We start from the raw sequence: 23,662 nt of genomic DNA on the forward strand, positions 1-23,662 counted from the left end.
GGTTTTGCCTGCCGCTGCTGCTCCTCGGCAGTGGGCCCAAGGGCTCACAAAACCAGTTCCAGTTTTGAAAAACGTGACACTTGGGCAGAAATCCTGGATGCCACGTCAAAGTGTTGTAATTGCCCATGGCCAAAAACATGCGACACGCCTTATACTGCTTGACCAACCAGTGAAACAGTTCGGGCCTGATCCAGAGGGAGCGCATAGACAAAGTCTGACAGTTGCCTCAACGAGTTCCGCAAGTAAACACTCGTGAAGAGCTGGTATGACTACATATGGGTGATGAGCATAGAGACCCGATACATCTTTCTCCCAAAAGAGTCCAGTGTTCTAGTTTCTCTGCCTCGGAAGATCCGAGGCAACCGTCCCTAGTACTCCTGGTAATCTTGAGAGTGGAGGTCCACCACCATGGAATCATGAAGTAACTGGGACCTCACAAAACCTGGTTTACCATGGATCCTATACTGGGTGTTAATTTTCTCAGGGACCACAGGGACAGACAGAGGGGACGCCCAGTTCAGTACGAGGACTGCCTTGATTACAATGTGGGCAGGAGTAGTCACTGCCTCCTTAGAAGGAGAGGTGTAATCCAGGACCTCAAGCATCTTGGCACTGGGTTCATCCTCCACTTCTACTGGAATGGAATGGCATCAACTATTTCCAGTATAAAACATGTAAAAGAGGTGGATAGTGTCTCCTCTCAGGTGGAGGGAAGGGCTGAAAAGGAATCCCAAACGACTCGTCAGAGGAAAAGTACCTGGAATCATCTTCTGATTCCCATGAGTGCTCCTCCTCGGTTTCAGATAGCACCTCCTAATGGAAGTCCGAGGACTGAGCCCTTCTCAACGCTGAGGACCCATGTCCTCAAGAACGGTGTCAAGAAAACAGCTCCCGTCACGACTCCGGCGAAGATTCCTCCACTGACATCAAGGGGGTGCTGGCCTGGGTGGCTGTAGGACACCAGGGCCACAAGCAGAACCGGGCATCGGGGGCTGCACCACGGGTTGAGGGCCAGATGGGGCCACAGCAGGAGGGTATGGCAGGCACAAGCACCCCCCCGATACCAATGCAAATATAAGGACATCCAGAAGCTCATCCAGAAGGACATCAGAAGCTCAAGAGCCGCCATAGGGAAAGACTGTGGCGTCGGGCTGAGGAGCAGCTGCAGAATTGCTGGGTCAGGTTTGGGAGCAGAATCTCAGCTGCTTGGAGACGCATGCATCCGCCACCTCCTGGATAGAGGGGGAACATAAGAACATAAAAAGTATCCATACTAGGTCAAACCAATGATACTTCTAGCCCAGTATCCTGTTTTCCCAAACCGTGGCCATGCCAGGTCCACAACCACCTGAAGAACCCTACTACTACTTATTTCTATAGCGCTACTAGACATACGCAGCGCTGTACACTTGAACATGAAAGAGAACAGTCCCTGCTCGACAGAGCTTACAATCTAATTAGGACAGACAAACAGGACAAACAGAGATAAGGGAATATTAAAGTGAGGGATGATAAAATAAGGGTCCTAAACAAGTGAACAAGGGTTAGGAGTTAAAAGCAGCATCAAAAGGTGGGCTTTTAGCTTAGATTTGAAGACGGTTCAGAGATGAAGCTTGACGTACCGGCTCAGGAAGTCTATTCCAGGCACAAGGTGCAGCAAGATAAAGGAACGGAGTCTGGAGTTAGCAGTGGAGGAGAAGGGTGCAGATAAGAGAGATTTACCCAGTGAACGGAGTTCCCAGGGAGGAATGTAGGGAGAGATGAGAGTGGAGAGGTACTGAGGAGCTGCAGAGTGAATGCATTTATAGATCAATAAGAAGAGTTTGAATTGTATGTGGAAACAGATAGGATGCCAGTGAAGTGACTTGAGAGGGCTAATATGAGCATAACGACACTGGCAGAATATTAGTCGTGCATCAGAATTTTGAACAGATTGAAGAGGAGAGAGATGGCTAAGTAGGAGACCTGTGAGAAGCAAGCTGCAATAGTCTAAGCGAGAGGTGATAAGAGTGTGGATGAGGGTTCTGGTAGTGTGGTCAGAAAGGAAAGGGCGAATTTTTCTGATATTATAGAGAAAGAAACAACAGGTTTTAGCAGTCTGTTGAAATGTGCAGAGAAGGAGAGGGAGGAGTCGAAGATGACCCCAAGGTTATGAGCTGATGAGACAGGAAGGATGAGAGTGTTAACCCAAATCATGTCAACACTCCATACTACAAATCCCAGGGCAAGCAGGTGCTTCCTATGTCTGTCTCAATAGCAGACTATGGACATTTCCAACAGGAATTTGTTCAAACCTTTTTTTAAACCCAGATACGCTAACCGCTGTTACCACCTCCTCCAGCAAAGAGTTCCAGAGCTTAAAAACTCGTTGAGTGAAAAAAATATTTCCTCCTATTTGTTTTAAAAGTATATCCATGTAACTTTCTCGAGTGTCCCCTAGTCTTTGTACTTTTAGAACACGTAAAAAAATCGATTTACTTCTACTCATTCTATACCACTCAGGATTTTGTAGACCTCAATCATATCTCCCCTCATCCGTTTTCTTTCCAAGCTGAAGAACCCTAATCTCTTTAGCCTTTCCTCACACAAAAGGATTTCCATCCCCGTTATCATTTTGGTCGCTCTTCTTTGAATCTTTTCTAATTCTGCTATATCTTTTTTGAGAAACAGCAAACAGAACTGAACGCAATACTCAAGGTGCAGATGCACTATGGCGCAATGCAAAGGCATTATAGTATTTTCAGCCTTATTCATCATCCCTTTCATCCTGTTTGTTTTTTGGCAGCGCTGCACACTGAGCAGAAGATTTCAGTGTATTATCTACAATGACAAACAGATCTTCTTCTTGGGTGCTGACCCCCAAGGTGGACCCTAGCATCAGGTAACTATGATTCGGATTATTCTTCCAATGTGCATCACCTTTTTTTTTTTTTTTTTGTTACATTTGTACCCCGCGCTATCCCACTCATGGCAGGCTCAATGCGGCTTACATGGGGCAATGGAGGGTTAAGTGACTTGCCCAGAGTCACAAGGAGCTGCCTGTGCCGGGAATCGAACTCAGTTCCTCAGTTCCCCAGGACCAAAGTCCACCACCCTAACCACTAGGCCACTCCTCCACTCCTTGCATTTGTCCACATTAAATTTCATCTGCCAGTCTTCCAATTTCCTAAGGTCTTTCTGCAATATTTCACAGTCCGCTCGTGTTTTAACAACCTTGAATAGTTTTTTGCCATCTGCAAATTTGATCACCTCACTCATCGTTCTGATTTCCATATCATTTATAAATATGTTAAACAGTACCGGTCCCAGTACAGATTCCTGTGGCACTCCACTGTTCACTCCCCTCCACTGAGAGAAATGACCATTTAACCATACCCTCTGTTTTCTGTCCAACAGCCAATTCCTAATCCACACCAGAACTTTTCCTCCTATCCCATGACTCTAATTTCCTCAGGAGTCTCTCAAAGGGAACTTTCTAAAAAGCTTTCTGAAATCTAGATACACTACATCAACCAGATCATCTTTATCCACATGTTAATTCATGCTTCAAAGAAATGAAGCAAGTTGGTGAAGCAAGGCTTCCCTTGGCTGAACCCATGCTGACTCTGTCCATTAAACCATGTTTATCTATGTGTTCTATAATTTTATTATTTATAATAGTTTCCACTATTTTGCCCTGCACCAACGTCAGGCTTACCGATCTATGATTTCCTGAATCACCCCTAGATCCATTTTTAAAACTTGACGTCACATTGGCCACCATCCAATCTTCAGGTAATATGGAAGATTTTAACTTCAGGTTACATATTACTAACAGCAGATCAGCAATTTCATGCTTGACTCGAGTACACTTGGATGAATGCCATCCTTTCCAGGTGATTTACTACTCTTTAATTTGCCAATTTGGCTCAATACATCTTCCAGGTTCACTTCTTTCAATTCCTCCACATCATCACCCTTGAAAACCATTTCCAGTACAGGCAGATCTCTTACATCTTCTTCCATAAAGACAGAAGCAAAGAATTCAGTTTCTCCACTATGGCCTTCTCCTCCCTGAGCGTCCCTTTTGTTCCTTCGTGATCTAATGGTCCCATAGATTCCACGCAGGCTTTCTGCTTCTGATGTACCTGAAAAAGTTGTTACTGTGAGTTTTAGCCTCTGCAGCAAGTTTCTCTTCATATTCTCTTTAGCCATCTTTATTAATGCTGTGCATCTGACTTGCCAGTGCATATGTTGCTTCTTATTTTCTTCATTTGGGTCCCTTTTCCATTCTTTGAAGGACATTCTTTTGGCTGTAATGGCCTCTTTTACTTCACCTTTTAACCACATTGGCTGTTTTCCCTTCCTTCCACCTTTGCAAATACGTGGAATGCATCTGGACTGGGCTTTCAAGATGTATTTCTGAATAACAACCAAGCCTGATTTAATGTCCTAACCTTTGTAGTTGATTCTTTTAGTTTCCTTTTAACCATTTTCCTCATTTATTATAGTCACCCTTTCAAAAATTAATGCAGCTACAGTAGATTTCTTTTGCGGGTTCATCCCAGATAGTAGCTCAAACTTGATCATGCAATGATCACTGTTTCCCTGGGGACCTAACACCACCACTTCTTGCATTATACCCTGCATGCCACAAGGACCAGAACAAAAATGGCTCACCCTCCTGTCAGTTCCTGGACCAGCTCTTCCAAGAAGCAGTTGTTTATTACATCTAGAAATTCTCTCTCCCTGGCACTCCCTGATGTAAAATTTATCCAGTCAAAATCGGGCTAACTGAAATCACCCAATATTATAGCGTTCCCAATTTGCCAGCTTTCCTAATCTCTGTAAACATTTCTTCATCCGTCTGATCTTTCTGTCCTGGCTGATGGTAGTACAGCCCAACAAGAATACTCCTTCCCTTCACACATGAAATTTCTATCCATAATGATTCCACGTTGCTGTCTCATGTGAAATGTTTATTTTAGTTCACTCAATTCCCTCTTTAACATATAGTGCAATCCCCCCTCCGATTTGATCCTATCATTGCAATACAATTTGTACCCTGTTAACACAGTGTCCCATTGATTGTCTTCGTTCCACCAAGTCTCTGAAATGCCTATTACATCTGCCTCATCATTTAGTGCTATATATTCTAACTCTCCCATTTATTTTTGTAGGCTTCTAGCATTTCTATACAGGCACTTCAACTTGTGTTTTATCCTTTGATCTACAAGCTGCTTAGAAGTTGAAGGGAATAATGTGCATCCTTTATGCTGCTTTCCTCATTAAGCACACCTGGCTTACTTTAAGCATTGTTGAAACATCTCTACTGGGATTCCCTAAATGTCTTGTGTCAATAGTATCCTCAAGGATACTCCAAACCGAACCATGCGCTCCTGGGCGACTGTCGGCTTTCCCCCCATTCTAGTTTAAAAGCTGCTCTATCTCCCTTTTAAAACTTAGAACCAGTAGCTTGGTTCCATCCCGGTTAAGGTGGAGCCCACCCTTTCGGAACAGTCTTCCCCTTTCCCAGAATGTCGCCCAGTTCCTAATAAATCTAAATCCTTCATCCCTGCACCATTGTCTCAACCACGCATTGAGACTTCGGAGCTGTGCCTGCCTTTTGGGTCCTGCGCGTGGAACAGGAAGCATCTCTGAAAATGTGACCCTGGAGGATCTGGATTTCAGCTTTCTACCTAAGAGCCTAAATTGGATTCCAGAACATCCTTCCCACATTTTCCTATGTCACTGGTACCCACATGTACCAAGACAGCCGGCTCCTCCCCAGTACTATCTAAGATCATGTCTAGGTGACGCATGAGATCCACCACTGTCTCACCAGGCAGACAAGTGACCAGGCAATCCTCACGTCCACCAGCCAACCTGCTATCTAGATGACTAATAATTGAATCACCAACTATAACAGCTGTCCTAACCCTTCCCTCCCGGGCAGGAGACATATCCTCGGTGCAAGAGGATACTACATCCCCTGGAGGCCAGCAGGAGTACTTCCTACTTCACCAGGGTGATGCTTTCCTTCTAAGAGACCTCCCTCATCCAAGGCAGCACAGGGGCTACCAGATTGAAAGTAGGACTCTACAACATCCCTGTAGGTCTCCTCTATGTACCTCTCTGTCTCCCTCAGCTCCACCAAGTCTGCTACTCTAGCCTTAAGAGAACGGACTTGTTCTTTGAGAATTAGGAGCTCTTTGCATTGGGCACACACATATAACCGCTCACCAAATGAGAGATAATCATACAAGTGACACTCAATGCAAAAGACTAGATAGCACCTCTCTCGCTGCTGGACTGCTGACTCCATCTTAGTATTTTTGAGTTTTTCAATAATTTAAAACTTGCTAAGGACCTGCCCACCAGAGGATGTACTATCCTCTCGCACCGAGGATATGTCTCCAAGTGCTGTCCAGGAGGGAAGGGTTAGGACAGCTGTTGTAGTTGGTGATTCGATCATTAGGCATATAGATAGCTGGGTGGCTGGTGGACGTGAGGATCACCTGGTGACTTGCCTGCCTGGTGCGAAGCTGGCGGACCTCACGCATCACCTAGATAGGATTTTATATAGTGCTGGGAAGGAGCTGGCTGTCTTGGTACATGTGAGTACTAATGACATAGGAAAATGTGGGAGAGAGGTTCTGGAAGCCAAATTTAAGCTCTTAGGTAGAAAGCTCAAATCCAGATCCTCTAGGGTAGCATTTTCTGAAATGCTACCTGTTCCACACACAGGGCCTAAGAGACAGGCAGAGCTCCGGAGTCTCAATGCATGGATGAGACGATGGTGCAGGGAGGAGGGTTTTAGATTTGTTAGGAACTGGGCAACATTCTGGGAAAGGGGGAGCCTATTCCAAAAGGATGGGCTCCACCTTAACCAGGGTGGGACCAGGCTGCTGGCATCGACATTTAAAAAGGAGATAGAGCAGCTTTTAAACTAGAAATGGGGGGAAGGCTGACAGTCGCTCAAAAGCGCATGGTTCGGGATAAGGTATCTTTCAAAGATATCATGAAAACAGGGAAGATAGGTTATCCTGATAGTGAGGTTGCAAAAGAGACTGTAGTAGATCAGGTGTCCCTAAATTAAAATAAAAATCAGACAAAAGATTGCAAATTAGTACTGTCAAGTACTATGCATGATGTAAATAGGAGCAACAAACACAGTTTGAAATGTCTATATGCGAATGCCAGGAGCCTAAGCAATAAGATGGGAGAATATATTGCTCTAAATGAAAAATTAGCTATAATAGGCATCTCTGAGACCTAGTGGAAGGAGGATAACCAGTGGGACACTGTCATACCGGGGTACAAATTATATCGTAGTGATAGGGTGGATCGAATTGGTGGAGGAGTAGCATTGTATATTAACAAGAGCCTTGAATCAAATAGATTAAAAATTCTGCAGGAAACAAAACACTTCTTGGAATCGCTGTGGATTGAAATTCCATGTGTAAAGGGGAAAAGGATAATGATAGGAGTGTACTACCGTCCACCTGGCCAGAATGAACAGACGGATGCAGAAATGTTAAAGGAAATTAGGGATGCAAACAAACTGGCCAACAATAATAATGGGTGATTTCAATTACCCCGATATTGACTGATTAAGTGTAACATCGGAGCACACTAGGGAAGTAAAATTCCTTGATGAAATCAAGGACAGCTTTATGGAGCAGCTGGTACAGGAACCGACGAGAGAAGGAAAAATTCTAGACCTAGTCCTTAGTGGAGCGCATGATCTGGTGCGGGAGGTAATGGTGCTGGGGCCGCTTGATAACAGTGATCATAATATGATTGGATTTGATATTAGCTTTGAAGTAAGTACACATAGGAAACCAAATACGTTAGCGTTTAACTTTAAAAAAGGAGACTATGATAAAATGAGAAGAACGGTGAAAAGAAAACTTCGAGGAGCGACTGCGAGAGTCAAAATTTTACATCAGGTGTGGATGCTGTTCAAAAACACTATCCTGGAAGCCCAGACCAAATATATTCCGCGTATTAAAAAAGGAGGACGGAAGACCAAACGACAGCCGGTGTGGTTAAATAATGAGGTGAAGGAAGCTATTAGAGCTAAAAGAAAATCCTTCAGAAAATGGAAGAAGGAACCAACTGAAAATAATAAGAAACCGCATAAGGAATGTCAAGTCAAATGCAAAGCGCTGATAAGGAAAGCTAAGAGGGACTTCGAAAAAAAAGATTGCGTTGGAGGCACACACACATAGTAAAGATTTTTTTAGGTATATTAAAAGCAGGAAACCGGCAAAAGAATCACTAGAACCGCTAGATGACCGAGGAGTAAAAGGGGCAATCAGGGAAGACAAAGCCGTAGCGGAGAGATTAAATGAATTCTTTGCTTTGGTCTTCACCGAGGAAGATTTGGGTGGGATACCGGTGCCGGAAATGGTATTTGAAGCTGACGAGTCGGAGAAACTTAATGAATCTCTGTAAACCTGGAGGATGTAATGGGGCAGTTCTACAAACTGAAGAGCAGCAAATCTCCTGGACCGGATGGTATTCATCTCAGAGTACTGATAGAACTGAAAAATGAGCTTGCGGAACTATGTTAGAAATATGTAATTTATCCTTAAAATCGAGCAAGGTACAGGAAGATTGAAGGGTGGCCAATGTAACGCCGATTTTTAAAAAAAGGTTCCAGAGGAGATCTGGGAAATTATAGACCGGTGAAGTTTGACGTCGGTGCCGGGCAAAATGGTAAAGACTATTAAGAACAAAATTACAGAGCATATTCAAAAGCATGGATTAATGAGACAAAGTCAACATGGATTTAGTGAAGGAAAATCTTGCCTCACCAATCTAACTACATTTCTTTGAAGGGGTGAACAAACATGTGGATAAAGGTGAGCCGGTTGATATTGTGTATCTGGATTTTCAGAAGGCATTTGACAAAGTACCTCATGAAAGACTCCAGAGGAAATTGGAGAGTCATGGGATAAGGAGGTAGTGTTTTATTGTGGATTAAAAACTGGTTAAAAGATAGAAAACAGAGAGTAGGGTTAAAAGGACAGTATTCTCAATGGAGAAGGGTGGTTAGTGGGGTTCCCAGGGCTCTGGGCTGGGACCGCTGCTTTTAACATATTTATAAATGACCTAGAGATGGGAGTAACTAGTGAGGTAATTAAATTTGCTGATGACACAAAGTTATTCAAAGTGGTTAAATCGCGGGAGGATTGTGAAAAATTACAAGAGGACCTTACGAGACTGGGAGACTAAATGGCAGATGACGTTTAATGTGAGCAAGTGCAAAGTGATGCATGTGGGAAAGAGGAACCCAAATTATAGCTACGTCATGCAAGGTTCCAAGTTAGGAATCACGGACCAAGAAAGGGATCTAGGTGTCGTCGTTGATGATACGTTGAAATCTTCTGCTCAGTGTGCTGCTACGGCTAAGAAAGCAAATAGAATGTTAGGTATTAGGAAAGGAATGGAAAACACAAATGAGGATGTTATAATGCCTTTGTATCGCTCCATGGTGCGACCGCACCTCAAAAAAGATATAGTGGAATTAGAAAAGGTGCAGAGAAGGGCGACAAAAATGATAAAGGGGATGGGACGACTTCCCTATGAGGAAAGGCTAAAGCGGCTAGAGCTTTTCGGCTTGGAGAAAAGACGGCTGAGGGGAGATATGATAGAGGTCTATAAAATAAAGATTGGAGTTGAACGGGTAGATGTGAAGCGTCTGTTCATGCTTTCCAAAAATACTAGGACTAGGGGGCATGCGATAAAGCTGCAATGTAGTAAATTTAAAACGAATCGGAGAAAATGTTTCTTCACTCAACGTGTAATTAAACTCTGGAATTCGTTGCCAGAGAATGTGGCAAAGGCGGTTAGCTTAGCGGAGTTTTTAAAAGGTTTGGACGGCTTCCAAAAGGAAAAGTCCATAGACCGTTATTAAATGAACTTGGGGAAAATCCACTATTTCTGGGATAAGCAGTATAAAATGTTTTGTACATTATCTGATGGTACACATTGAAGGCAGTGGTGAGGGGGGGTGCTGATTAAATGGGGGGCTCGAAGAAAGAGGGAACGGGGACAAAGGTCTTTGGAGCTGAGACAGAGGTTGAAGCACATTGAAAGGCTACATAAACGTAATCCGGGAGTAAGGATTTGGGGGGAGCTTCAACAAGCAAGAGAGGAATTGAAACAGTTGCAGATGGAGGAGGTAGAATTTATGAGAACACGACTTATGCAAAAAAATTTTGAGTTTGTGAACAAGTCCAGCTCATTGCTGGACAGATATCTAAAAGCTCGGAAGGAACGTTCGTATGTGCAGAGGATAAGGGATGAAGGGGGGGGAGTGGAAGTATACTGATAGGGACATAGGAGATTGCTTTTTGAGGTACTACACTGAGCTCTATAGATCTGCTGAGAATGTATCAAAGGACGATATGGTACAATTTTTGGATCGTATTCCATTGCAAGGGCTGGATGAGGGGGAGAGGGCTAATCTAGCTGAACCTGTTCGATTAGGAGAGATTCAAGGGGTGATTAGGCGGCTGGCTAATGGGAAAACACCGGGATTAGATGGGTACTCGGCCAAGTTTTATAAGAGATATGTGGGAGAAGTGGGGGATTTGTTGGTAAGAGTGAGTAATGGAGTGCTAGAGGGGAAAAAAACTTCCGGAGTCTATGTTGAAGGCGGGGATGGTGGTACTGCCTAAACCTGGGAAGGATCCGGCACTGTGTGGATCTTATAGGCCCATCTCCTTATTGAATGTTGATGCTAAAATAGTGCCTAAGGTACTAGCTAACAGGTTGGCACGGGTACTTCCGAAATTGGTACATGTGGACCAAGCAGGTTTTACCCCTAGGAGGCAGGTGGGAGATAATATAAGGCGTACTCTGCATTTGATTTGGGAGGCCCAAAAGAGGGGCAATGATTTGGTTGACGATCGAATCGGAAAAGGTCTTTGATAGGGTCAGTTGGACTTTCCTACGGGCAGTGTTACAGCGAATGGGCTTGGGAGAGGGTTTTTGTACCTGGATAGCAGCGTTATATGATCAGCCTAAAGCGTGTATCAGAATTAATGGAGGCAATACAGATTTTTTCCCAATCGGGCAAGGGACTAGACAGGGGTGCCCGTTGTCCCTCTTTTGTTTGCTTTGTACATGGAACTCTTAGCAGAGATAATACGTCAACATCCAGGGGTTCGGGGAATAAGGGTTGGAGGGAGGGACCATAGAATTGCCCTTGTTTGCAGACGATGTGTTGATGTATGTGGTGGTCCGGAGCAGACGCTTTCAACAGTAGTGGAAAATTTTGAGGGAATTTGAGAGTGTCGCAGGTTTGAAGGCTAATATGGACAAAAGTGAGTTAATGGGGGTTACATTGTCGGGGGAGGAGGAAAAGAGGTTGGCCGATATTTTGCCTTGCCCATTTAAAAGCAAACCTGTCAGATATTTGGGAATCCAGGTTCCTAGGGATCTGAATAGGGTGTTTAGGGTTAATTATGGAAAGTTAGTGGGGCAAACAAGGGGAGAAGTGTCCAGATGGAAGGGTTTGTGGTTGTCTTTTATTTTTTTATTTTATATTGTATTTATTGCAATCTTACAGAATATACCTTACACAACACATAAGTTTCCCTTTATACAGTATTTGAATTCCCGTGCATAATTCCCCTCTGTGCCCACTGCATCCCGTAATAACCGAACATATCGTTGATTGAACCTGCCAGTGTATCAGTTGCGCAGGTGCGTTGACTCTAAAAATCGTCTTCTCCCTCCCCTCCCCCCCCCCTCCATCCCCCCCCCCCCCCAATTCTGGCGTATTATGGCTTGTCCCCAGGTGGCGTGACAGTATTCTCTGAACATAGGATACTATCTATCATTGTCCATTCTTTTGCCTTCGGATTATATCTACCGTGTTGCCTGTCAGTTTTTCTAGTTCTGCCAGAGTCTTGAGTTTCGTTATCCAATCCTGTACTGACGGGCCTGTTGTCTGCTTCCAGTGTGCCGCTATCACAGTTTTGGCAGCTGCTAAACACATTCGTTTAAATCTACGATGCCATTTCAGTCCCCTTCTATTACCCCATCCCAGTAAGCACCATTTTGCATCCTTGGGAAAGGGGGTTTCCAGCACCACTGATAACTTGTTGGTTATTGTTTCCCACCAGGGTGAGAGAGACTCACAGGTCCACCAAATGTGGAAAAAAAACTCCCACGCTCTGATCTACATCTCCAGCATTGATCCGAGGATGTCGGATACATTCTCTTACCTTGTCTGGTGTATAGTACCACCTACTCATTACCTTGTAGGCATTTTCTTTGATTAATACACATATTGATGCTTTTTTCACTTCCATACAGATCCTTTCCCATTCAATCATACTCATTTCACAGTGTAGGTCTTTCTCCCAAGCCCTCATATATGCTAGTTTATTTTTGAATTTCCCCCTAATATGTTGGTATAGCCGTGATATGTCTCTCCTCCCGGAACCAAGTGTGACCCATAAGTTTTCCCATACTTTCCCTTCTAGTGGATCGGTTTTGAGCAATCCCTGCCCTCGTATGAATGTTCTAATCTGGGTATAAGCAAAAAGGTCTGTGTCTGGTAATTCAAATGCTCTCTGGAGTTCTCGAAATTCCCTCATTTTCCCTTCGCCCAGTAGGTCCCGGAATTTCTGCAGGCCCTTCCGTTCCCATTCCCTAAATACTCCCCCTTCTCCCCCGGCAGGGAACCCCGGTTCCTGAGTTATCTTCGCAAGAGTCGAAATTTTTCTGTTTCCTCTGGGTTTGTGGTTGTCTTGGTGGGGAAGGATGGCGGTGGTAAAGATGAATATTATGCCCAGGCTGCTGTTTTTGTTCCAGACACTTCCGGTGGAACTTCCGCAAAAGATTAGGAGTTTACAAGGGATAGTGACACAATTTATTTGGGAGGGTAAGCATCCTAGACTAGCAGGTAGGGTGTTATGGGGAGCTCTGGAGAGGGGAGGTAGAGCAGTCCCAAACATTGAGTGGTATTATTTGGCTGCCCAGGTGAGGATGATTCTGGATTGGGAAATAGGGCTTCATAAGTCAGTTTGTCAGGTGGAACAGTCATATAGTTCACTTCGATCATTGAGTTCATTTTTGTGGACCACGAAAGGAAAAAAAAAAAAAAAAGTGTGATAGAGGAGTTTCAGAATCCTTACATGAGACAGTTGTGGGAAGTGTGGGAGGTAGTTAGGAGAAGGTGGGGACAGAAAGATCAGGTATCCACCCTAACTTCCATGCGGTGGGAGCCGAAATTTGGGGCGGGGAGGGAGAATGCAATATTTGGGAGGTGGGAAAGATCGGGGTTAGTAAGCCTACGTAATGTGCTGCATGGGGGTACAGTGAAGAGTTTTGAGGAACTGAGTGCAGTGTATGGCTTGACAGAGGGGGACAGGTTTGCGCATTTGCAGATTCAACATTTTGTGGGGTCCTTGGGGTGGAAAGGGGATTCACCACAGGTGGGGGAAGCCCTGGAAAATCTTGCACAAAGTACCAAGGCCTATTTCGGTGCTTTATAGATTTTTTCGGGGTAGTGATCCTAGGCCTTTTACTTTTCAGGGGAGTGGGAAAGGGATTTACAATATACCTTCTCGGAGCGAGAGTGGGGAGACAGTGTGTGGGGAGGTATATAAAGCCTCAGTGTGTGTATTGGTGCAGGAGAATGCATATAAGGTGTTAACTTGATGGTACTATACACCGGAGAGGTTACAGAAAATGTACCCGGGAGGCACGGGGTTGTGCTGGAGGTGTGGGACACAAAGGGGATCTTTTTTGCATATTTGGTGGACTTGTCCGAAGGTGGTGGTGTTCTGGCAGGGGGTTATGAAAGCCCTGGTTAAACTCACTGGACAGTCTTTGGTAAGTGGCCCTAAGGAGTGTTTGCTGGGCTTGCATAATGAACGGGGATCCTGGGAACTAAGTAGATGGCTCAGATGGGGGTTTGCTGCAGCTAAGTGTTTAATAGCCCAGAGGTGGAAAAACTCAGATCCACCGACCATGGGTGAATGGAAAAATAAACTGAGTCAACTTGTACATATGGAACGCCTCACGGCCTCAGGGGGTAAAGCGACATAAAGGGGGATGGGAGGGCTTGCAGAAAAAAGTATGGGATTTATAAGAATCTGTTTATGATGTATGGTTACCAGCAGAAGTGTTGTAAAGTGGGGGGGGAGAGGGCGGGAAGAGAGGTTGCCGACCCCTGCGAGGGCAGCTATGAGCAGGTTGTGTGGTTCGATACCTGTGCAGTTTGCATATGTATTTGTTGTTTATGATTAATCAATAAAAACATTTAAAGTTTAAAAAAAATGTTTTGTACATTTTCGGGATCTTGCCAGGTATTGTGACCTGGATTGACCACTGTTGGAAACAGGATGAGGCTCGATGGACCTTTGGTCTTTCCCAGTATGGCAATACTTATGTACTTATATAAATGTATTTGAAACTCTGTAAGAGCACTCCTTGCTTGCTAACCTAATTACAATAACTGACTATAAATTAAGAGTTGTGCTAGGGGTGAGCAGGATGAAGAATAAACTAGGTCCCGCAGTGTCTGCTAGAGGCTATCTGTTAATGCTGTGGTACAAAGTTCAAGTTTTAAAACTAGGGGGAAGATAGTTTAGAGATTAGTTGATAAAGTTTGCTTTTTTATATTTTATTTTGCCTATCACAAACCTACAATTCCTTCTTTAAAACCGAATCTAAGCTCCCAAAGCACAAAGCAAAATCAGATACCAAATAGTAGGGGAGAAATTAGTAAGCTTGACTCAGGAGAGAGGACCATGGGGTGTTGGTGTCAGAGGATACGAAGTGAAGAAACAATGTGACAAGGCGATGGCTGTGGCCAGAAGGATGCTAGGCTGCATAGAGAGTGGTATAACCAGCAGAAGAAAGGAGGTGTTGATGCCCATTCTACAACTCTTTGGAGTATTGTGTTCAGTTTTGGAGGCCATATCTTGCTAATTTCAAGCTTCTGTTATTGACCTACTAGTAAAAAAGGCCCGTTTCTGACACAAATGAAACGGGCGCTAGCAAGGTTTTCCTCGGAGTGTGTATGTTTGGGAGAGTGTATGTGAGTGACTGTTTGAGAGTCAGAGTGAAAGTGTGAGCCCTGCCCTCCCAATCCATGGCCATCCATGTTACTCTGTCACCTGCCCCCTCCATTCATCCCTATCCAGCATTTCCCCTCTCTGCCTGAGGCCTGCCCTGCAATCCATATCCATCCATGCCCATCTGTCCCCTCCATTCATCCCTATCCAGCAATTCCCCTCTCCCTGAGTCCTGCCCTTCCAATCCATGCCCATCCATGCTCCTCTGTCACCTGTCCCCTCTATTCATCCCTATCCAGCAATTCCCCTCTCTCCCCGAGTCCTGCCCTCCCCACTGCTCTTCCAATCCATGTCCATCCATGCTTCTCTGTCACCTGGCCCTCCATTCATCCCTATCCAGCAATTGCCCTCTCTCCCTGAGGCCTACCCTGCAATCCATATCCATCCATGCCCATCTGTCCCCTCTATTCATCCCTATCCAGCAATTTCCCTCTCTCCCTGAGTCCTGCCCTCCCAATCCATGCCCATCCATGCTCCTCTGTCCCCTGCCCCCTCCATTCATCCCTTTCCAGCAATTCCCCTCTCTCCGAGCCCTGCCCTCCCAATCCATGCTCCTCTGTCCCCTGCCGCCTCCATTCATCCTTTTCCAGCAAGTCCCCTCTCTCCCTTCCATGACCCCCCCTCGCATCCATGCTCCTCTCTCTCCCATGTCCCAGCCTGGCCCCCCCTCTTCTCCCCCCCCCCCCCTTCGCATCCATGCATCCCTTTGTTTTTTTTTTCTTCTTTTTAAATTTACCTCCGTGGCGGTTCCGGCAGCGAAGCGTCAGGGAAGGAGGCGGCGCTCCCGACGTCTAGCTTTCCCTTCGCTGTGTTCCGCCTTCTTTTGAAGGCGGAACACAGCGAAGGGAAGGCTAGACGTCGGGAGCGCCGCTTCCTTCCCTGACGCTTCGCTTCCGGATTGTTTGGTTTGATGCGAGGGCGGGGCAGAGACGGCTGGCTGGCTTGAAGGCTTCACACCACGAATCCACGAACCCTTCAGCCTGGGAGTGACGTCAGATGGCTTCACAGAACGTTGTCCTCAGAACGTTGAGGGTGCGTTTTATTATATTAGATAAGTGTATTCAATCTGCTGCTCCCCAGTACCTCTCCACTCTCATCTCTCCCTACGCCCCACCCCCCCCCCCGAGTACTCCGTTCTGTAGATAAATCTCTCTTATCCGTCCCCTTCTCTTCTACTGCTAATTCTAGACTACGTTCATTTTCTCTTGCTGCACCCCACGCCTGGAATAGACTTCCCGAGCCTGTGCATCTGGCCCCGTCTTTGGCCATTTTCAAGTCCAAACTTAAAGCCCACCTCTTTACCACTGCTTTTGACTCCTAACCTCTTCTCACTTGCTCTATCCTTTAACCTCACCTATTATTCCCTTACCCTTATTTATTCTGTTTACCTATCTTATCTATATTGTAAGCTCTTTGCGCAGGGACTGTCTTTTTTGTGTATGGTGTACAGCGCTGCGCGTACCTTGTAGCGCTATAGAAATGATAAATAGTAGTAGTAGTAGTAAAGATATAGAAAGATTGGAATCGGTGCAAAGAAAAGCTACAAAAATGGAATGGGATTTGCATTGCAAACCGTATGAGGAGAGACTTACAGACCTGAACATGTATACCCTGGAGGAAAGGAGAAACAGGGTTGACATGATACACACGTTCAAATATTTGAACGGTAATAATCCGCAAACAAACCTTTTCCGGAGACTGGAAGGTAGAACTAGAGGACATGAACTGAGGTTGAAAGGGGGCAGACTCAGGAGTAATGTCAGGAAGTATTTTGTCATGGAACAGGTAGTAGATATGTGGAATGCCCTCCCGAGGGAGGTGATGGAAATGAAAACAGTAATGGAATTCAAACATGCGTGGGATAAACACAAAGGAATCCCATTTAGAAAGAATGGATCTACGGAATCTTAGCAGAGATTGGGTGGCAACGCCAATAATTGGGAAGCAAAACCATTGCTGGGAATATATCTATGGTCTACGCCCTGATCTTAACTGAATAGATATAGATGGGCTGGAGTGTAAATTTTAAGGGGCTTTGACGTTAGCTTCAGAACTTTTAGTACAAGAACAGTGCTGGGCAGACTTCTACAGTCTGTGCCCTGAGAATGGCAGGGACACATCAAACTCGGGTATACATATAAAGTATCACATACCATGTAAAATGAGTTTATCTTGTTGGGCAGACTGGATGGACCGTTCAGGTCTTTAGCTGCCGTCATTTACTATGTTATTTACCACAGAAATGTCTTCTCTCAGAACTTCTCAGAAGGAAAGTTGTGGGAACTTTCCTCTTTATATAGTTGTGAATCTAAGGGGACTACTTCAAACAGACCCTTTCAAGCTAATTCAGTAATCAGGTTGCCCTTAGTAACCTCTGCAAATATTCTACTTCTCGGGTGCCAGATCCCTCAGCGCCCTGGAGCTCCCGGCACCATGTTATTGAGGGAGATTGGTGACAGTGCTTCTTGGCCTTCACCCGATGGACGTCACCCATGCTCCTTGGTGATGACGAGGACAACATCAAACACTCCTGTAGCCTCGGGGTTCGGTCAGACAATCATCGGTCCCAGGAGGCCTGCATAGCAGAAGGCCTCGAGACAGGTGGAGAACCACTCGATGCCTCACTGCTCCCAGTGTCACAGGGTCTCAAAGCAGCCATTCCTACCGTGAGTCCTGATGCTGGATCGACTGAGTCTCTCGGGAACCCTGGGTCCTCTTCTTCAGACGAAAACAGACAGCACATTTGACAGGGCTATAGTTGGGCTCAAGCCACTGAAGACACCAAGAACGGGTGTCTTTCCCCGAGATGGTCCGGTTGCACCGGGTACAATGCTTCAAGCCACTGGGAGTCTTCATGGCCATGGAAGTAAAAAACCACACTAGCCAAATTCAAAGGACACAATGGTGGCTGAAAAAAGGGGAAAACCACACAAAAAGAAGAAGTTCGACCAGGCAGATCTAAAAAAGGCCTGCGTTGAAAAATAAAGGAAATGTAGACGTGGGTCAAAAAAACTAAAAACAAACAGAGCGGGTAGAAATGAGAAAGACACTAACCAGGCGAGTGAGGAGTCACCACAAAAAGCAGCTGCTCCTCACGCGGAAAAGAGAAACCAAGGCAAGCGCATTCACACGGCGGGCAGGAAGGCGCGCGAACATGCATGCTGGAGGGCAGCTCACGCTCCGTAAGTTCTATTTTTTTTCTATGGCAAATTTTGCCGGGCTAGGCAAAGTGGATCTTTGTCTACCCACTTGTGAGATAAGCAAGCCTGGGTTGCCCTCAGAGAAATGTTAATGTGCCCTGGGAAGGGTGGGGGGGGGGGGGGGGGGGGGGGGGGAGAGCATGCCTTTGGTGAGAGAGTGGGGGAGGCTGCAGCTTGAGGAAATTTTCAGCCTTCGGGTGAAGAAATTCCGTGCAAACACGCAACAAGTAAACAGCACACAATTTTGCAGAATTTTCAAAACTTTTCTGCAGAATTTCCCAGGCGTACTATTTAAATACAACTGCCAGAGCACTCATTAGTTTTCCCATTTCTTATCTGTGCCTCCAATTTTGCATTATGGAATGCAAACTACTACTGTCTAAACTGTCATAAAGCAAAGATACTTACCTGTAGCAGCTATTCTCCGAGGACAGCAAGCTGATAATCCTCACAAGTGGGTTGGCGATCTGTGCCAGACCGGGAACCAGCATTTGAAAACTTTTGCTGGAGTCTTCCGAGCGTGCCGCGCATCCAACTGCACATGCTCCGAGTGCCTTATCGCACGCCACACAGCCACGCTCCTCAGTTAGGTGAAGAGTAAAAGGTAAGTATCTTTGCTTTATCCGAGGACAAGCAGGCTAAATAATCCTCACAAGTGGGGTATCCCTAGCACCAAAACAACCACCGTTGGTCAATTGGGCCTCGCAACAGCAAGGACAAAAAGTAGATTAACCTGAAACTATATACAACTGATTGAGAGTGCAGCCTAGAACAGAATAAAAACAGGCCTAGGGGGGTGGAGTTCGATTCTAAACCCCAAACAGATTCTGCAGCACCGACTGCCCAAACAGACTATCGTGTCTGGTATCCTGCTCAAGGCAGTAGTGCAATGTGAATGTGTGGACTGCAGACCACATTTCAGCCTTGCAAATCTCTTCAATGGAGGATGACCTTAAGTGAGCCAACGATGAAGACATGTCTCCAACATTGCGAGCTGTGAAGATAAAATAAAATAGAAGTAGGAGGACGACCAAGGATACCAAAGACTGAGAAGGTGTATAAAAATAGAGAAGTTTATTAAGGTGTGAAGACTCGACAACGTTGTGTTTTGGCCGTTAGGCCTGCATCAGGAGTCTATAATCAAATTTAAATACATAAATTATAAAAAGATAATACACAAAAAATAATATACACCACATTAGAATATATATATTTTTTAAAATGTAGGAGAAAGGCATCTGACGCTAGTCTGCCGTGGGCCTGAAGCTCGAACCTTGGACACAAGGGGCAGAAGGTTGTCTACCCGCGCCTCAGGAAGATAGGCGTGAACCGTTCTCGTGTCGAGAAAGTCTACAATGAACTCCAATTTCTGAACCGGAGTGAAGATGGGACTTGGGATCATTTATAACGAACCCTAGTAGTTCCAGCACCTGAATAGTCTTTCGCATGGACTCCCGAGCACGTCCTCCGAAGTGCTCTTCACCAGCCAATCGTCGAGATAAGGGAACACATGCACTCCCAACCTGCGTAGCGACACTGCAACTACCGCCAGGCATTTTGTGAAAACTCTGGGAGCCAACGCTAGGCCGAAGGGCGGCACACGGTACTGGAAGTGCTACATTCCCAGCCAAAAACGAAGATACTTCCTGTGAGCTGGAAGTATTGGGATGTGCGTATAACCATAATAAAGACCAGAGAGCATAGCCAATTGTGTTCCTGAATCATGGGAAGAAGGGTGCCCAGGGAAACCATCCTGAACTTTTCTCAGACTAGGAATTTGTTCAGGGCCCTTGGGTCTAGGATGGGACGCATCCCCCCTGTTATCTTCTGCACAAGGAAGTACCTGGAATAGAATCCTAGGCCTCTTCCCCTGGTGGAATGAGTTTGACCGCATGGGCGTTTAGAAGGGTGGAGAGTTCCTCTGCAAGTACCTGCTTGTGCTGATAGCTGAAGAAACGAGCTCTCGGTGTGCCATTTGGAGGTTTGGATTCCAGACTGAGGGTGTATCCTAATCGGACTATTTGAAGAACCTACTGATCGGAGGTTATGAGAGGGACACCTCTGCTGAAAAAATATTACCTTCCCCCAATCAGCAAGTCGTCTGGCATGGATACTTGTAATGCGGTATCACCTGGAGCCAGTCAAAGTCCGACCCTTCCTTTCGTCGGGGGCAGCAGGGCAATTGGTCGCACGCTGTTGACATGAACGAGCGCACTAGGGCTGAGCCTGAGCAGGCTGGCGAGCAGCGGGAGTGTACCTAAGCCTAGGATAGGAATAGGGAGCACTCCGAGGCCCACCAAAAAAACCTCCTAGTAGAGGGGGTGGTAGCAGAAAGACACCCAGCGGGAGAGAGAAACCATAGCATCTATATGCTTCTTGATCAGGTCAACCAGATCTTCCACCTTCTCTCCAAAAAGATTATACCCCCCGGCAAGGAACATCCGATATCCTCTGCTGGACCGAATGGTCCAGGTCAAACATGCAGCATGAGAGTCTGCGCATTGCTATATCTGAGCAGAGATCCTGGATGTTACATCAAAAGTGTCGTGTGCGCCCCTGGCCAAAGCTTTAAGACATGCCTTCTGCTATTTGACTAGCTGGCGAAAGGGTTCGGCCTGCTCTGCAGGGAGGGCATCGACCAAAGCAGACAGCTGTGGCACCGAGTTCCGCAAGTGGATGCTCGTGAAGAGCTGTATGACTGTATACGGGCAAATGAGAATGGTGGCCTGATACATTTTCCTTCCAAAAGAGTCCAAGGTCCTAGCTTCTGTGCCTAGGGGCGCCGAAGCATATAGTGTCTAGTACTCCTGGCTCTTTTGAGGGCGGAGTCCACCACCATGGAGTTGCGGGGTAACTGAGACCTCATCAACCCAGGCTCCCCATGGATCTGATATTGAGTATCTTTTTTCTTCGGACAAGGGGGACAAACAGAGAGGACGCTCAGTTTTGCATAAGGACTTCCCTGAGTCACTGCCTCTCTAGGTGGAGAGGTGTAGTCCAGAACCTTTCAGGTGGAGGGGAAGGTTCACAGGGAATCCCAAAGGACTAATCTGAGGAGAAGTACCTGGGATCTTCCTCCGACTCCTACGAGCATTCTTCCTCGGTGTCGGACAGTACTTCCCTCAGGGACTTCTGAGACCGAACCCGCCTAGACACTGAAAACCCGTGGTCTCGATGGCGATGTTGAGACAGCAAGGTAGGCGCAAGCACCCCCAACGCCTATGCAGTGTGTTGAAGCAGTCCTTCCAGAAGCTCTGGAAGCAAGGCCCGAATCCGCTCGTCGAGAGACTGTCATCAGTACAGGCTATGGGGAAGGTGAAGCAGTCGATGGCAGAGAGCTGCCTGGGATTCAGGAAGCAGGAACTAGACTGCTTGGAGACCTATGCATCGGCACCTCTTGTATGGAGGGGTGAGCGATCCTTCCAGCGTCGATGCTTCTCAGGTGTTGATGTGCCTGGAACCATGTGTTGAGGGAGAACAGTGTCAGTGCTTCTTAGCCTTTGCTCTATGCACCTCACCGAGACTCCTCGGTGCCGACAAGGACGTCGTCAAATCCCCATGTCGACTCGGGGTTGGGTCCAACGATGGATGGTCCCGGGGGCCCTGCATAGCAGGAGGCCTCGAGGTGGGTGGAGACCCACTCGATGCCTCACTGCTCCCAGTGGTGTCAAGGTCTCTCAGCAGCCATGCCTACCTCCACTCCCGACATCGAAGGACCAGACCGAGCCCCAAAATGTTTTTCTCTGGACTTCGAGCCAGTGAGTCCTTTTCTTCACACAAAGATAAAGGGCACAACGGGCTGGGCTATGGTCGGGCCCAAGGCACTGAATACACCACGAATGGGTATCAGTACCCGAAATGGTCCAGTTGCACCGAGAACAGCATTTGAAGACACTGGGAGACTTCAATGACATGGAAGGGAAGACTGCCCTAGCCAAATCAAAAAACGCAATGGTGCTTGAAAAAGAAGCACAAAAAGGAGAAACCTAGCCAAGCAGGCCTAAGGACGGTCGCCACTAAAATAAAGGAAACTTGACAAGGGTCAAAAAATAAACCTAAGAAAAGGAAAATTTAGGCAAAAAAGCCGCAAAAGAGGCACTGCTCTCCCGGGCGACAAAGCAGAGCCAGGAAAACAGCTGCCACTCCTCACACAGAAAAATGAAACTGAGGAGCGCAGCCGCGTGGCGGGCGGGAAGACACTCGGCGCATGCGCAGTTGGACATGCGGTATGCTCAGAAGGCTCCAGCAAAAGTTTTGCTATTTCAAATGCAGGTTTCCGGGCCGGCATGGATTGCCGACACACGCAAGGATTATTCAGCCTGCTTGTCCTCGGAGAATGAAAAATGTCTACAGAGTACAGAAAGACACAGTCAAAAAATAAAGTAGTATAACAAGCACAACACATCAGCAAATCTGACTAGAGTTTCTCTTCCTTAGGGCCCCACAATATTAGAAACAAATAAATTAGTAGGAAAGTTTCTTCAAGGGATGAAGACAAACACCTTATGACTGGATCTGCTACTACGAAATACAATTATAACGCAGGTCAATAAGATTATTGGTTTAAGCTATTTTTATGCACTTTGTTAAAGTGATATATTAGCTTAAAAATCAATATAGCTCACAAATAGCCTTAGTGTATACTCTTTTTAAATTACACTTCTTAATTGGAAGCAAATCCAGTATTGGCTTTGCAATAGTCCCTTCTCCCATCACCGTGCACAAGTAGAGATGGTGGCAAAGGAACCAGAATCAGGGGTTGGAGGGACAACTTTTACCTTTTGTAATTTTCCTTCTTTGTAAGCTTTTTGGTCTTTGATAATTTCTGGGAGGTATTTGGCACAATAAAGAGCAACTTCCTCTCCTGCAAAAAAAAAAAAAGTAATTAAATGACCCCACTCAGGGTGTTCTCTACATACTCTGATTTCATAGGTAACTGGTCAATTTAAGCCTCATGAGCTATGATTATCTCAAATGCTTACATGCTTTTTGAGAAGGTCTGAGAGAAGAAATTTCTCTCAGTAAGAACATTATTTTGCACTGTAATTGGTGATTTAAAGACAGAAAATAAAAGTGAAATTGTAGGTTTATCTATCAAGACAGTTTGAATTTAAAATATCAAACTTTACAAACTAGTTTTCATAGTACAAGACCCTTTCCCCACAGTTTTATATTTAAACGGTTTTTTATTCCCCACAGTTTTAAACGTGAACTTTCTCTCAGAGGTAGAAATTTAACTGTCACAGCCTACAGCATTATCATATAGTCTCTAGAAGGCAGAGCAAGGCCTAGTTCAGTCTTAATTTATAGTCAATTATTCTAATTAGGATAACAAAAGGGGAGTTTTCATTGCAAACTACATTTCATTACTTTCTG

At 45.7% G+C, this 23,662-nt stretch overlaps 1 protein-coding gene across 1 annotated transcript in view; it reads right to left on the reverse strand.

Moving 5' to 3' along the window:
* Nucleotides 1–23,662, reverse strand: part of PPM1G (protein phosphatase, Mg2+/Mn2+ dependent 1G) — a 194,513-nt gene that overhangs the window by 139,545 nt on the left and 31,306 nt on the right. Inside the window, 1 exon segment of the mRNA XM_030198590.1 lies at nucleotides 23,065–23,150. Coding sequence (XP_030054450.1) covers nucleotides 23,065–23,150 — 86 coding nt within the window.

The sequence above is a fragment of the Microcaecilia unicolor genome, chromosome 3 (genome assembly GCF_901765095.1).
Source record: "Microcaecilia unicolor chromosome 3, aMicUni1.1, whole genome shotgun sequence".
In the NCBI taxonomy this organism is placed as follows: Eukaryota; Metazoa; Chordata; class Amphibia; order Gymnophiona; family Siphonopidae; genus Microcaecilia; species Microcaecilia unicolor.